The 15,843-nt window shown below is 45.7% G+C and overlaps 1 protein-coding gene across 1 annotated transcript; it reads right to left on the reverse strand.

The window, feature by feature from the left end:
* Positions 1 to 1,197: 1,197 nt before the first annotated feature.
* On the reverse strand, positions 1,198 to 6,519 carry BAMBI (BMP and activin membrane bound inhibitor). Its single transcript, XM_032243768.1, has 3 exons — positions 6,056 to 6,519; positions 2,427 to 2,714; positions 1,198 to 1,984 (listed from the first exon to the last, which is right to left on the reverse strand). The coding sequence occupies exons 1-3, from the start codon at positions 6,129 to 6,131 to the stop codon at positions 1,566 to 1,568; spliced, it is 783 nt and encodes a 260-aa protein (XP_032099659.1). The 5' UTR covers positions 6,132 to 6,519; the 3' UTR covers positions 1,198 to 1,565.
* Positions 6,520 to 15,843: the final 9,324 nt, after the last annotated feature.

Genomic DNA, 15,843 nt, shown 5'->3' on the forward strand with positions numbered 1-15,843 from the left:
TTTTTTTTTTTTTGGAGACAGAGTCTCACTCTGTTGTCCAGGCTGGAATGCAGTGGCATGATCTTGGCTCACAACCTCCACCTCCTGGGTTTAAGCCTCCCTGGTAGCTGGGAGCCACCACACCCAGCTAGCTTTCGTATTTTTAGTAGAGACGGAGTTTCTGTTGGCCAGGTTGGTCTCTAATTCCTGACCTTGTGACCCACCCACTTTGGCCTTCCAAAGTGCTGGGATTACAGACGTGAGCCACCATGCCCAGCCTAATAGGTTAACTTTTAAGCAAAAATTTCAAATTTACAAAGGAATTGAGAAAATACTCTCTATGGCAAATTATTCTCACATTTAAAATAAGAAAGATCCAGTGGGGGTAGGGAAGCACACAAATATGGCATAGATTGAAGTTCAGGCTGGGACAGAAAGTCTTCCAGGAGGAAACATTGTTTCCTAGCTGTGTTAGTTGCCCCTTGAAGCCAGTGTTCTATTTGATTACATAAAGGATCATTTGGGAAGAAACCTAGTAGCAATGTTATTTAAATCAATTAGTGTATCATGTTCACTACAGAAAACCTTTCTAAGGAATAAGTTAAAACCAAAAAAAAAAAAAGAAAGGCATCCCCTGTTGAAGGGCAAGATTTAAAATTAAGACTGTTGTACAGTAAGGTTTGGCTCACTTGGGAGCCAAAATATTTAATGTGGCTTAGGACAAAATAAACTGGCCAATTAATCAACAGTAAAAAGAGACAGTGACTAAATTGACCAAGAAAGTTTTGTTTAGTTGGGTTTTTTTCTCTCTATCTCTTTTTTGAGTGGAGATAGACACATTGGAAAAGGTATTCCAGAACACACCTGGATCAATATAACCTTTGCTAAGTCAACTCCAGAAATTGATCAATTATATCTGACCTGGTACACATAAATTTAAGATCTCCTTCTCAGATGAAAGCTAAAACCAGAGTTACCCCATAACCAGAAATATGGGTAAGACACTAAAAGATGGTCAGTACACATTTAGAAACTCCATGCTATAAGAAAATTACACAGGCATGTGGAAGAATAAGCAAGATCTTGGTCCTGTGGGGGGGAACCAAGCACATCCTAGAGTTGAGAACCAGCAAGTGAGCAGCAGCAGATGGCCATTTGTATAATTAACATGTACTGTCTTACACATCCCACTTAGTTTTAAATTTATGAAAGACACTATTAAATTTCAGACAAAATATATATATTTCTTTTAAATCTTTACAATAAATCAAGATGTAGAAGCTTACATAGGGCACATTTTAGTTTATTAGGTTCTCAATTCCAGCTCCCTTGGATGCAAATAACCCTGGTGACTGTGTACAGAGTCTTCTCTTTGCTTTTCATAATTTTAAAGCAAATAATACATTTGACTGTATTTAAGTCTGTGCAAATAATCCTTCAGAAGAAATATCCAAGATTCTGTTTGCAGAGGTCATTTTGTCTCTCAAAGATGATTAAATGAGTTTGTCTTCAGATAAAGTGCTCCTGTCCAGCAGAACTCAAAGGTCTTCAAACGTTCAAGAAGTTTTAGTTCAGATAAGACTCCGTCATACGAATTCCAGCTTCCCGTGCCCACTGTACATGCCCCAGTGAACGAGCGAGAGGATCTTATCGTTGCTGAGGTCTGCTTGTCTCATTTTGTCACAGGTCAGACAGCAGTTCTCGTGCCCACTGACCGGCACCATGCATTCCAAGTCCAACTTTGCAACCTGCCCCTTTTTGGAATGGTGTCCGTGAAAGCTGTAGTGCAAACGGGACAGCATCTGCTGCCGCTGATCCTGCAGTCTCTTGTTTTCACTTCGAAGCATCCTCAAGGCCAACATAATCAGCAACACTAAAATCAGCCCTCCAGCAATGGGCACGGCAATGACAGCCGCCCGGAACCACAACTCTTTGGAAGAAGTCAGCTCCTGCACCTTGGTGATAACGTGTCTGCTACCATCATGCTGATACCGGTTCCCTTGTCCTAAAGGAATATAAAGAAAATGATCAAACTCCATGTTAACTCCTCCTAGGGATATTCATAATCATCTATTCATTTTAACCAGGAATTCCATTAAAAAGAAGCTTACAATTAAATCAACGATATTTAGAAAATAAATATTACAAAACTATCTAAAGAAGCTTACAAACACCGTTTACAGACTGTCATTACTGAGATGTAATGGCCTTTTAATGTCTTCAAAATGTTGAAAAAACAGGCAAAACCTATTATGTAGACAGACATCTAATGCTCAGGCAGACATAAAAGCCACTCAATCAAGATGCATCTTTGCCTCCAGCCAGGCCTCTCCCTCTGATGTCTCTAATTACATTAACAACAAAATCAATAGCAGACATACAAAGTCGTGGCTGTCACAAGTCTATAGATCAGGCAGCCATTCTGGTTAGAAACGGCTTCTACCTACCTGAGGCCTCACCCTTGGGAGGAGAGAGAACATCGTGCAGCCCTCTGTAATTGCACATGTCTTCATGACAGCATTCCAATGTGGGCATGGTGGTGCCAGAGTGGTTTCGGGCCTGTTTGGCTTGGCAGATGTCTGCTGTGCTTGCAAGAGAGTCCAGGCAGCCATGGGTGAGCGGGGAATTTGTGTTCTGAGGATCAAGAAGTCTAGAGAAGCAGGCGCTGAGCTCAGATTTACACATATAACCAGTGGCCACACAGTGGGCAGCATCACAGTAGCATCGAATTTCACCTGAAAACAATGAGAAACCAGGTCAAACTCTGCTCCAGAAACCAGATAAAGCAACTATTTAGGCAACTGCCGAATCCCAGATTCAAAGGCTTGAACTTTCGGATAATCCAAGCTGAGTGCTCCAGTCCGTGGAGCCTGGAGAAGCCCTTCCTGCAGCCAGTCCAGTTAAAGGTAATTTTGGCAATGTAATAATTCTAACAGTAGATTTCTGAGGGGTTTAGAGAGTAATTTAAAAAGAAACTTGCTTTTTGAAGGAAATAGTAATGAATACAATTTCTCCTACCTTAAGGCAAATCATAGTATTTATTCATTTTAATCCTACATGACCATACAACATAAAAATGTTAGGCTTTTTGATTTTGTCAGTATAAATATTTGATCGGAACTACTGAATTGTTTACTATCCCAAAGGACTGCGCCAAGAGTTAAGAGCTTTAACTAACACCTTATAAAGTTATTAACTAGAAACACAACAATCTAGAAATTGCTCAGGTCAGGAGGTTTTAAAACTATGAAACTAGGCAGCTATTTGCAACCTCTCTAGAAAAGGCAAACTTTTTGCCTATAAAGATCTTTTCATGCAGAGGAGCTTTTAGTCAGTATATTGTAAAACAGGAACTAGGCAGTTTACAATTAGTGGTTTGCTTGCCAAAGTCAATTTCTTTCAGCCCAAATGGAAAGTCATAAAAGGTGGGGGGAGTATAGAACTGCAAGGCTAACTTTTCCTCCTCCTCCTCCTCACCAGTTTTACATGTAATTCAACATGTGATCTAAAAGGGGAAACACTGAAACTGAAAATCCTCTGCTGGTTGAATGAAAAATCCTTAAGGAAACCTCAAATTTTCTACAGGAAGTGATTAAAAGTTTCCTTTATAAAAACTTATTTTGTGAGTTGCAAGGCTCTGTTCACATTTTGTGACAGGGCAAGCTTTGAGGCTTTTATATCAGTCTCTAGTTGAAATAATCTGGGTCTTAAAAGTTATCACGAATACGATATCCACCTAGTGGACCCTGGTCGCTGTCACATGCCACAGTGAGTAAACTGAACGAATTCACACACCTCTTCCAGTTTCCCATCTGAAGATCTGTATGGTTACTGAAACCTCCACTCTGAAATTAAACACTGAGACATGCTGTTTTACAAACCTCTCCCCACCCTTACCTTTCTTCGTCCGCCTCTCTCTGAATGCCTGAGTAAGGTGTCTCATTTAATTATCTGTCCAAATTCCAGACCACGGTACGGTATGCTCAGTTTCCACCAGAGGCTGCTAATGCTTCGGTTCTAAGAAAAACCAGCCCACTAAACACAGATCTTTGGCAACCCCTAACAGTCTAAAGCCGGGGTCCTTGCTCCGCAATCTGCACTCAGTGTCCTGGGGTTGGGCCCAAGTTCTTTCTCTATTTCAAATAAGAACCTTTGCTTTGCAGAACGGCTTTTCCGCTCTTTCTCCTTCTCCCTCCAAGCTCACTTTATTTTCCACATAAAGCTTACCAGTCTTCTGGAGTGATGACTACATATCCCTAGTTTGACAAATTCCATATATAGATTTAAAGTATAAATAAAACAGATTAAAAGCCCATTTTGACCCTATTAGCCTCAGACCTTGTACAGAAAAGGAAAACTGAATACAAGTAAAATGCTGCTTAAATGTTTATGAGAGTCTATTTAAAATACTGTATTTTCAATGACCTAAAAACAGTCTAATAAAATTTTGACAGGTAACTGGGAAAGTTCTAACTACTTTTTTTTTTTAATTGGAGCCACATTTTAAGCAAGGAGAATGGACTTTTGTACCACTGTATTAAAACTATATTTCTGTCGTTCATAAAGTTTCTTCCTGTGGCATGCAAAAGGCCAGAGAGGGGACTGGTATTTTGAAACTGTGGAACAATGCCCTTCTGTTTCTACCCCCTTCGTTACTGTATGTAGTGATTAAACAAAAATGTCTGCTTTAGTCAAGATGGCTACAGGAGAGACTGCTGGCTTCTTTTAAAGCTTTTGAAGTCCGCAGCCGTCAGAAATCTCTGATCCCCTAATTATATCATTATCAGGCACATAGTTTCGGTATCTGTGACTTCATGTCAGCCTCAGTCCCTCCCTGTTCTGCCCGCCTTTGATAGGGCCAGGAGGCTCCCCTCTGCAAGCTGCAAGGGCTGTTATTTAGGGTTAATTACACCCTTCCTTCCAAAATAAATAAATACTGTAGCACATCATCCTTGCTGGGCTAGCTTATGTTTTAACCTCATGCCTGCTACATGGCAATTAGAGAGAAGGGGGGGGCGTGCAAAGGCTAAACAGTGCTTCCTACTAAAAAAAAAATTTATCTGTTCACAGAAAAGTAGGTAGATTTCATAGAAAGGAGGTGAGGGGAACCGTGAAATTCAGAGGGAGTTCAGGTTATTTCTATCTAAAAGGCGAAAGCCTGTAGAGGAAATGAGAAACTGATCCGTTTTTGTTTTTTTTTGTTTTTTGGTTTTTTTGGTCCTGTTTGTAATATATGAGGGGAGTGGGAAATGAGCCCGCTGACAGAGCCTACTCCTCCCGGCTACTGAAAAGCAACACAACACACACTCCTTCACACCTCGGACACCGAAACTCTCAGGAAGACGCATACACTCTCTCAATCACAAAGACAGGCGCACAGGCATACACGTAGAGATGTACTCACTCAGAGACACACACTCAGACTCAGATGCATATTCAGAGATAGAAAGACACTTAAAGACACAGAAATGCATTTGGAGATCCATTCAGAAAGACACACGCAGGTCACAGAGATACATTGAGAGATACAGAGACTCAGACACATTCAGAGACACAAAGACACTCGGAGAAAGAGACTCCGAAAAGCATTCTGAGATACATTCAGAGACACACTCAGAGACACATCAATACACTGAAAGATGGAGGTTCAGAGACACATTCAGAGGCACAACGACGCTCAGAGAGACAGACAGAAATGCACTCAGAGATCCTGAGACTCAGACACACTCACAGAAATACATCCTGAGACACTCACTCAGACACGCTGCGGGCCGGGGTCTGCGATCGCTCCCGGCCGCCCGGGGGCTGCGTCAGAGGCGGCGGCGCCGAGCCGAGACTCTGCCCCGCTCCCCGCAGTCAGGCCCGGAGGACCCTCTGAGCAGCTCCAGCCCTGAGATCGGAGACCGCATCCACCCGCCCCGCCACCGCCGCGCCTTCTAAGAACACAGCAACTTGTCACGACCTGCGGCTCCGGCGCGGGAGGGAGCCTCGTCCGCTGCTAACAAAGCGTCTGCAGCCGGCTCCGAAGCCCTGCGGCGGGTCGGGACCCCGGGCCCCGTGCGCCCCCGGCACCCACCTTTGGTGAGCAGCACAGCCATGGCGCAGAGCTCCAGCTGCAGCCAAATGAAGATGTAGCTGGAGTGGCGATCCATTGACGCCCCGCACGGCCGCGGCGCCCCCGCCGGCTCCAGGAGCCCCGGCTGGGCGGCAGCCTACGACCCCCGGAGTGCGCAGGGCATGGGCCCTGCCCGGAGCGGAGGGCGCCGTCAGCGGCGGGGCGGCGGGCCGGGCGGCGGCCAGAGCATGGAGCGCGGCTGCAGGGCGCGCCCAGGAGCCCAGAAAAGTTTCTCGGTCCCCCTCGGCGGCCGCCGGCTCCCTCGCCCCGCTCGACTCCAGGGACGCACGCTCGCCCAGGGAACCGCCGCGGGCCGGGGTGGGCGCCCGGCCGTCCGCCTCCGCGAAGAGGGCAGGGGCTCCCCAGCGCGCGAGGGAACCCGCCGCAGCTCCCGCCCGCGCCAGCCCGGGTCCCGCCGGCTCCGCGCGGTAAATAGCGCCCCGCGCTGAGACCCGGCCCGCGCCGCCCCGCCCCGCCCCGCCCCGCGGCGTCCCATTGGCCGCCGGGCTCCTGTCAATCCGCCCCGCAGCGGGGGGGCGGACCCAGACGCGAGCGCGGAGGGACCTGCCCGGCGGCTCCGAGCGGCGCCGGCGTCTGGGGCGCCCGGCTGGGGCGCTGCCGTCTCCCGCGCTCCCCCTTGCGGAGGCCTGCGCGTCCGTGACCTTCGCGGGGCGCCGAGACCCTGACGGCCCATCCTCGGGCGGCCAGCGTCCCCGCAGCCCGGGGCTTCTTTTGGGTGCCCCCCGAAACACGCAGGGGGTCCGCGTGCTGCGCCCTCCGGAGCCCCCAGGGGCGAGTGACTACGCCCCGGCCTGTGCGGGAGGCGGAGGAGGGGTCGGGTGGGAGCCCGGAGGAGGCGGCCCGGCGCTGGGGTAAGCGTTCGGCCTTCGCCCCAACCCCCGCAGCGCGGCCGCCTCGAGCTGCCCGGCCCTGGGATCGATAAAGCCCAGACAGACCGACTGTTGATCGGTTAGGAGCCTCTAGGTTCTCCCGGGTACACGGGACGAGTAGCCGGCTAGAGACACTTAACGAAAATTAGCAAATCCAAAAGCGCCCGGCGCCAGCGAGACGACACTGGCCGAGACTGACACTCAATTAACCACCCCCCAAACAATCTCTGGCAAACACGCCGGCTGACCCAGATCAATATCAGCCCCGCGGTGATCTCCTCCTTGAGATGCTAATTCATTTATTAGGGTTCGCGGGGTTGCCCTTCCCAAGCTACTCAAGGTGGTCTTCTTGTAGTTTCCCCACCCCCTTTGAAAGGAATTAAGCTTAAAACTCATTATCTGAGGGAATATTCTTTTATCCCCTCCCCAAAAACCTGAGATGAACAAAAGTCAACCATTTGCAAAATTCTTCTTGAGAATCTGCCAGCGCTTCCCTACCCGATGGCTCAAAAGGGGGTTGGAGGCTGGGGAAGGAAAGAAAGAGAGGCACATTTCATGCCAAGGTGAGAATTATAAAGTCAAATCCCTTAGGACTGGAGTGCAGGCGTGAGCTCTAAGACTAAGAAAAATTTATATATGTCTTGAGGACTGAAAATCAAGGCCAACATATCTCAAACGCCTAACCTTTTAAAGTTGTTCAAAGTCTGCAGGGCTGCAGGATGTCGTTAGTGAAATTGCCTTTGAAAAATAATGTTTATGTGCAGAAAAATAATTTCATAAACTGATGTTCAGACCATTACTTCTCTAGATCAAAACTGCATCTATCAGGCCGGGCGCGGTGGCTCACGCCTGTAATCCCAGCACTTTGGGAGGCCGAGGCGGGTGGATCACGAGGTCAAGAGATCGAGACCATCCTGGTCAACATGGTGAAACCCCGTCTCTACTAAAAAACTACAAAAAATTAGCTGGGCATGGTGGCGCATGCCTGTAATCCCAGCTACTCAGGAGGCTGAGGCAGGAGAATTGCCTGAACCCAGGAGGCGGAAGTTGCGGTGAGCCGAGATCGCGCCATTGCACTCCAGCCTGGGTAACAAGAGTGAAACTCTGTCTCAAAAAAAAAAAAAAAAAAAAAAAACTGCATCTAAAACGAGAGAAGGATAAGCTCAGCAGAAGTTTTAAAAGAAGATTAAACTAGTTAGAGCACCAGGTAAACAGCAAGCAGGTTTCTCAAGGGGCGTGCCAACAAGTCAGTCCTGGGGCAGTGTTTGATTAGAACTTCCTGGCTACTAGAACCTCGACAAGTTCACAATGGTAAGGGTTTCATGCAGACAATACTTTCTATGTAATGATACACTCTCTTTTAGAGAGTCAATTATTAGCTAAAAGGAAACTTTCAGAGTATATTCACTCAACCTGGCCTCCCACCATAGAGGCCAGGTTTGCAGTGTCTGGGGTTAGAAAGATGTCAGAAACAAGAGAGTAAATCTCAAAACAATGGAGTTGGACAATGATAGAGGTTTATGTGGATAACGTTACAATGCCTAAAAGAAAGAGGTTAACCAGCCTAGGACGGGGTAAAGAGAGCCAGGAAAGTCTCCTAGAAGCGATGACGTTAAGCATTGAAAGAAGACCATTACAAGCACTGAGGACCACAGGAATTGAGACATGACATTATTTGATTGTGTACAGGAGTAGGCGTGGTAAGTAGCGAACAGGTAGTTGGGAGTCTTTGTGACTGTAGCATAAAATGTGAAGATGTGAAGATGTGAACAGAGATGCACCAGAAATGAACTCTGTTTCCCTTTGATGCAGATAAATACTTGTTTAATGGAAGAGGTCTGGGGAATCTGTTGGTGAAAGTTGCATTCTAGGAGACACTTTATGAGTGTCTCCCAGCCCAATTCAGAGAATGTTCCTTTTCCCTGCAGTGGGATTTGACAACGTGATTAGGAGACTCTGACCCTCTGGCCTTAGCTAGTCACATGACCCAGGTTAGGTCAGTTAGAGTCTCTCTTCTGTATCTTTGGACAGACGTGTTGGTCAGTTCCTCAAGGGCATTTCACAAGGGACATAAAAATTTTGCTTTGGGGCAGCTGTAGTCCACCTGTCGGCAGAGAAAGAAAAATGATGAAGATATACAAAGTGGCAAAGACATAAATCCAAATGGATTTCCAGTCTCGGGGCCTCCCTTCTTGTCTTTAGGTTAACTCAGTAACCTTAAAGTCCCCTTTTTACTTCAGGTTCTTTTCCTTGCAACCCAAAAGAACCGAACTAAGATATTTGTATTTTATTGAATTAATGTTAACTTTGAGCACTCCAGGTTGTATATATTTTTTTGTTCCAAGTGCAGTTCAGAATAAGAACTTGGGATCCATTTTTTAGACAATGATTTCAACTGTTTTGTTTTTATTATTAATGGGCAGACTTTCTAAATGGCCAGAAATTAGTTTTAAGAGAAACAAGTCTTCACTTTAATGGTTCTGGGGAAGACATGGACTTTTCAGCTAAGTGAATCAGAATGTTCAAATCAATGTAGAATATCACAATCATTTTAGGGGTAATATGTCAATTATGAGGCCATATCAATAGTTGAGAGAATAGGCAACAATTTTAATTCAATTTAAGACTCATAAGGAGAATTTCATCTCTAGAGAATTTTACTTATGCTTTGCACATAATTCAGTTATTACTTTCCTACATGCGGGTTGATAAGTAGAGGGGAAAAATAGCAAAATCTACTGTCCTTTTGAAGTTTAAAGCAAGAAATGAAATCAATGACCAAAATTCTTTTTACACCTACAAAAGGACTCTGAAAATACCTGGGAATAAACCATCTATACCCAAAAACAGAAAACTGATTCTAATATATATATATTATATATATTAGACTGAGTCTTGCTCTGTCAGTCAGGCTGGAGTGCAGTGGCATGATCTCGGCTCACCACAACCTCTGTCTCCTGGGTTCAAGCAATTCTCCTGCCTCAGCCTCCTGAGTAGCTGGGATTGCAGGTATGTGCCACCACACTCAGCTAAGTTTTGTATTTTTAGTAGAAATGGGGATTTCACCATGTTGGCCAGGCTGGTCTCAAACTCCTGACCTCAGGTGATCCGCCCGCCTTGGCCTCCCAAAGTGCTGGATTACAGGTGTGAGCCTCTCTGCCCAGCCAATGATACATTTTTACAGTTGTCCTCCACCACAAAACCCACTTTGTTAATAAAGCTGTAACTGCAGGGCCGGGCGCGGTGGCTCACGCCTGTAATCCCAGCACTTTGGGAGGCCGAGGCGGGTGGATCATGAGGTCAAGAGATCAAGACCATCCTGGTCAACATGGTGAAACCCCGTCTCTACTAAAAATACAAAAAATTAGCTGGGCATGGTGGTGCGTGCCTGTAATCCCAGCGACTCAGGAGGCTGAGGCAGGAGAATTGCCTGAACCCAGGAGGCGGAGGTTGCGGTGAGCCGAGATCGCGCCACTGCACTCCAGCCTGGGTAACAAGAGCGAAACACCATCACCAAAAAAAAAATGCAAATTAAAAAAAACTGTAACTGCTCTATCAATCTGTCTTACCCAAATAATGCCATTGTTTCCCAAAGTTATGGACAATCTCCTTTCAGCACTACTTCTCTCTTCACAATGCCAATTAAAAAAAAAATGCTCTGGGTACATTTTGTTCATAGAGAAGGCAGTTGTGTTCAGGTTCCTCGATCGCTTACAAACAACTATTGCAGTCTAGTGATGGGCTTTAAGGTTTCTGCCTGTTATACAAATCTTCTACCAACTAACACTCCACAGAGGTTAGGTAACACTTTGAATTTCCAGTAGTAGCTTTTGGTTTCTTTCTAAAGTCATTCGTTTTCCGTAGAAGTTAGGAGTTAAGATGTAAAATGTACTTTCATTTGAATTGGCCAAAGGTGAGAGATAAGCCCATCCCAGAGGAATGGCAAGGTTGTTGTGGAGATTTTTGGTTTGGTTTTCTTTTGTTTGTTTGTTTTTGTTTTTCTTCCAAAATAGAGGACATAAAGACTGACTATGGCACCTGGAAGGTAGAGTGATAGGACTTGAAAAGGAAGGACAAGGCTGAAACTCACATTCCAAAATGCCCATCTTCCCACAGATAAGCCAAAATGCTATGGGGTCATGCAAATAAACCATAAACGTTGTTGAGTTGAGGCTCTGTCTGAAGAATTTGTAGGCCAGTGGCTAGGTGTGGTGGCTCACACATGTAATCTCAGCAGTTTGGAGGCTGAGGAGGGAGGATCAATTGAGCTCAGGAGTTCAAGACCAGCCTGGCCAACATGGTGAAACCTTGTCTCTGCTAAGCACACACACACAAAAAGATTAGCTGGGCATGGTAGGGCACGCCTGTAATCCCAGTTACTCAGGAGGCTGAGGCATGAGAATCGCTTGAACCCAGGAGGCTTGAGGATCACCTAATATATATATACATTTAGACCTTTCCTTGAAATGCGATGAAATCTTGCATCCTTCCCCAGCACCCACCATGCTCTTCCCTCTACCCACTCTCCCTCCCATGGATGGTCCAGTAATGACTTCTATTATCCTGTCCTATCCTTTGGAATCTCAAACTCAAACCTCAGTGACCCAACTGAATAAAGTCTTTTGCAGTGGAACTTCAATATTCTATTTGCTATTATGTTCGGCCACTGTCATTGTTTTTATTTCATAATAATTCCTGAGAAAATAACTATATAGTATTTGTTTTATCATTCACAAAGTATCAAGACACACATATTTGATGTCTGAGTTCAAGCCATGAAATAAAATGTCAGCCAAACAAACACATCTTCAAATATTTAATTCATTTCAATGAGATTTATGGGCAGAGGTTATGGAAAGGGTAGACCCTAAGTGAAGTCATCAGTGAACAGAATTCTTGTTCTTATCCTTGGTATTAAGGGAAGAACTTCTGATGCATTTTTCAGGGATTAAATAATCTTCCTTTGTTCTATTTGGTCACCTAACAAATGGCTCCTATTCTGCTAGAATCCTTTTAAACAGAAATAACTCTCTGATAAGGTAGGGCAGCTCACACCTGTAATCCTAGCTACTTGGAGGGGCTGAGTTGGGAGGGTCACTGGAGGCTAGGAGTTTGGGACTAGCCTGGGTAACATAAGCAGACTCTGTCTCAACAAAAAGTATAGAAATTAAGGCCAGGCACAGTGGCTTATGCCTGTAATCCCAGCACTTTGGGAGGCCAAGGCAGATGGATCACCTGAGGTCAGGAGTTCAAGACCAGCCCGGCCAACATGGAGAAATCCCGTCTCTACTAAAAATACAAAATTAGCCAGGCGTGGTGGCGCATCCCTCTGATCCCAGCTACTCAGAAAGCTAAGCCAGGTGAATCACTTGAACCCAGGAGGTGGAGGTTCTGGAGAGCCAAGATCGTGCCATTGCACTCTAGCCTGGGCAACAAGAGCAAAACTCCATCTCAATCAATCAATCAGTCAATGAATGTATAGAAATTAGCCCCATGTGGTGGGGAGCACCTGTGATCTTAGCTACTTGGGAGGCTGGGGCCAGTGGTTCGAGGCTACAGTGAGCTATGATTGCAGTACTGTTCTCCAGCCTGAGTAACAGAGTGAGACCTTCGTCTCTAAAAAAGCAAAAGCAAAACCAAGTAAGTCTCTGCTGTCCCATTCACAGTTTAGTGCCATTTCGTTACATGTTTAGCCTATAATTTCAAAGACATCGCTTAAAATCCTTTAAAACATCTATATGGCCAACGTGGTAGTTCACATCTATAATCCCAGCACTTTGGGAGGCTAAGGCAGGAGGATTGCTGAGCCCAGGCATCCTGAGACCAGCCTAGGTAACATAGGGAGACCACAGCACTACAAAAAAAAAAAATCAAAATTTAGTCGGGCATGGTGGCTTGTGCCTGTAGTCCCAGCTACTTGACCCTTGAGCCAGGGAGGTAGGGGTTGCAGTGAACCATGATTACAGCACCACTATACTCCAGCCTGGGCAACAGAGTGAGACTCTGTCTCAAAAAAAAAAAAAGTATTCCTTCAAATTATTAATTATGTGTGGCTTTATCACCTGAGTGTTTGCTATCATCTAAAATAACTTAATGTGGTCATCTACAAACAGCCCATTTTAAAGTCTGAAAACTCAGAACCTTCTAGAGTCCAGGACTTTTGAGAGTCCAGGACAATTTTGAACTCCTGAAATATTTTTAATATATGACAATGTTGAATGTCTTGTATTTTTAGTTGGCCAGGGCAACGAGCAGAGCTTTTTATTAGTTTCTTGAGAAAGATGAGTATTCGGGGTGAATAGTCACGCTGGTATTTTCCACAGGGGAGCAGGCAAGCTGCCCCTGATGTGATGTCTGTGAGCGATGGCATCGCTTGCCAGTCTGTATGTAATTCACGAGCAAAATCCATCAACGTTACAGCCAAAGGGTCAAAGTAGTCACTTGTGTCCTTGGAGGTCCATCCCCGCTGCTCCACCCTGTACCACTTAGCATTCCTCATTAAATCACAGGAGTATATATAGAGAGTTCTCTGGGCCTGGCACTACGGCTCGCACCTGTCATCCTAGCACTGTGGGAGGCCAAGAAAGGCGGACTTGAACCCAGGAGCTCAAGACCATCCTGGGCAACATGGTGAAACCCAGTATCTACTAAAAAATACAAAAATCAGGTGGGTGTGGTGGTGCATGCCTCTAATCCCAGCTACTCAGAAGGCTGAGGCTGGAGGATCACTTGATCCCGGGAGGGGGGCTGCAGTGAGCCAAGATCACACCACTGCACTCTAGCCTGGGCGATAGAGCGAGGAAGCAGTAACACTAAAGGAAGAAACTGAAGTCCTTCATTTGTATCCACGCTCCCTTACTCAATATTTTGTTAGTTTGTTTTTTGAGACAGGGCCTTGCTCTGTCACCCAGGCTGGAGTGCAGTGGCACAATTTTGTCTCACTGAAGTCTTCACCACCATGGCTCAAGTGATCCTCCCCCCTCAGGCTCCCCAGTAGCTAGGACTGTAGTAGCTAGGACTACAGGTGCACGCCACTACACCCCATTAATTTTTTAACATTTTGTAGAGACGGGGTCTCGCCATGTTGCCCAAGCTGATTGTTTATTTTACTACTATTATTTGAGATGGAGTCTCACTCTCTTGCCCAGGCTGGAGTGCAATAGATTGATCTCAGCTCACTGCAGCCTCTGCCTTTCGGGTTCAAGTAACTCTCTTGCCGCGCCCTCCTGAGTGGCTGGGATTACAGATTTTTGCCACCATCCCTGGCTAATTTTTGTATTTTTGATAGAGACAGGGATTCACCATGTTAGCCAAGCTGGTCTAGAACTCCTGGCCTCAAGTGATTCACCTGCCTCGGCCTCCCAAGATGCTGGGATTGCAGGTGTGAGCCATCATGCTCGGCCAGGTCTTGAACTCCTGAGCTCAAGCGATCTGCCTGCCTCAGCTTCCCAAACTGCTAGGATCACAGGCGTGAACCGCCATGCCCAGTATACTCAATGAGTTTTTATGAGCCAATCAGTTGGCCCCTTGGTACCCAGTTTTCTTGCCCATAAAATGAGAACAAGAGTGTCTGGTAGCCTGCCTGCTCCAGAGATTGCTACTAGTGCTGCATGACGTCTTCACGTAAGTTTTGTTAACTGTGAATCTCTACAGAAATGGTACCGATTTCCTTAGAAATTGGTCTAAGGAAAAAACTTTTTAATATCTGAATGTATTTATGATGGCTTCTGGACTTCCCATAGTTTCAGGATTTTCTCCTCCCTGGAGCAGAAGATTTGAAGTACAAATAATGTTACTGCCAAGTCAGCCTACAGCCTGGGCAGGGTGATGATATCTCTCTAAAAACACAGGAATCTTGCCAACAAAGGTTTGCTCCCATGACTGGTGATAGTCCAAGAATCAGCCAAGACAAATTGGTTGGCTAACATCATTACGCAAGAAACTTAGCTGCTCGCATGTAACCATAACTGATGCCTCTAGTCTGTTGGGAAATGTGAGAAGTCTCCTCCACTCTGCCCCACCACACCTTTAGATAGCCCATCTCCAATCCAGTGGCATTTTTCAAAGAAGTCTGATGTTGCTTATTCACTTTTGAACAGAAGCATTTCCCAAGAAAATCCTGATTAAGTATGGATACACTCGCCATGAACCGTACTCATGAGATGTCCTTTTTTTTTTTTTTAGGTGTGATCAAGAAGATTTCTGAAATTGCTCCTGCCCTCAAAATGCTTCTAATCCACCTGCCCTTTTTCTTTTTTCTTTTTTCTTTTTTTTTTCCGGTAACTGCCTAATTTAACAAAGATCTGTAGGAATGATGGAAGGGCGCTGGTAGTTCTCTCTTTCCGAATCCTTCAAGTCACCCTGACGATCGGCACAGTTTTTCCGAAGACAGGTGAGGTTCGGCCCCTGAAAAGACGCAGGCAATGCCGAAAGAAGAGCCTGTGTTTTTATATTTCTGTCAGAGGTGACGTCTCAAGGTACAATCAAAGCCTTTGCAGACCTTAAGTCTTTTCGTTCCCATCAGCCAGCAGGTCTCCAGCGAAGAGAGAGGGAAGAGGGAGACCGGGATGTCCAGGAAGATGAACCTTCCTACTGGCAGATCGAGAAGTTTCGGGAAAACGTACTCCAGGCTCCACACATCGTTACTGATTCCTGGTTCGTTGGAATACAAGTAGAAAAGTACTTAGAGAAATTAATTTAAGTATAAGATAAATGCTGATCCCGGGTCCCTCTAAGTTTCTATTGACAATAGAAAAATCGCCGCCGCAGCGCCATTTCGGTTCAATCGAAGGGATATTAGCATCCGTTTTAGGCAGGGAGAACATCCAAAAAGATCGATACCGAGGGGAGGGCGAGGCT

This window comes from Sapajus apella, unplaced genomic scaffold, assembly GCF_009761245.1.
Source record: "Sapajus apella isolate SASKATOON/1434 unplaced genomic scaffold, GSC_monkey_1.0 scaffold53, whole genome shotgun sequence".
Classification (NCBI taxonomy): Eukaryota; Metazoa; Chordata; class Mammalia; order Primates; family Cebidae; genus Sapajus; species Sapajus apella.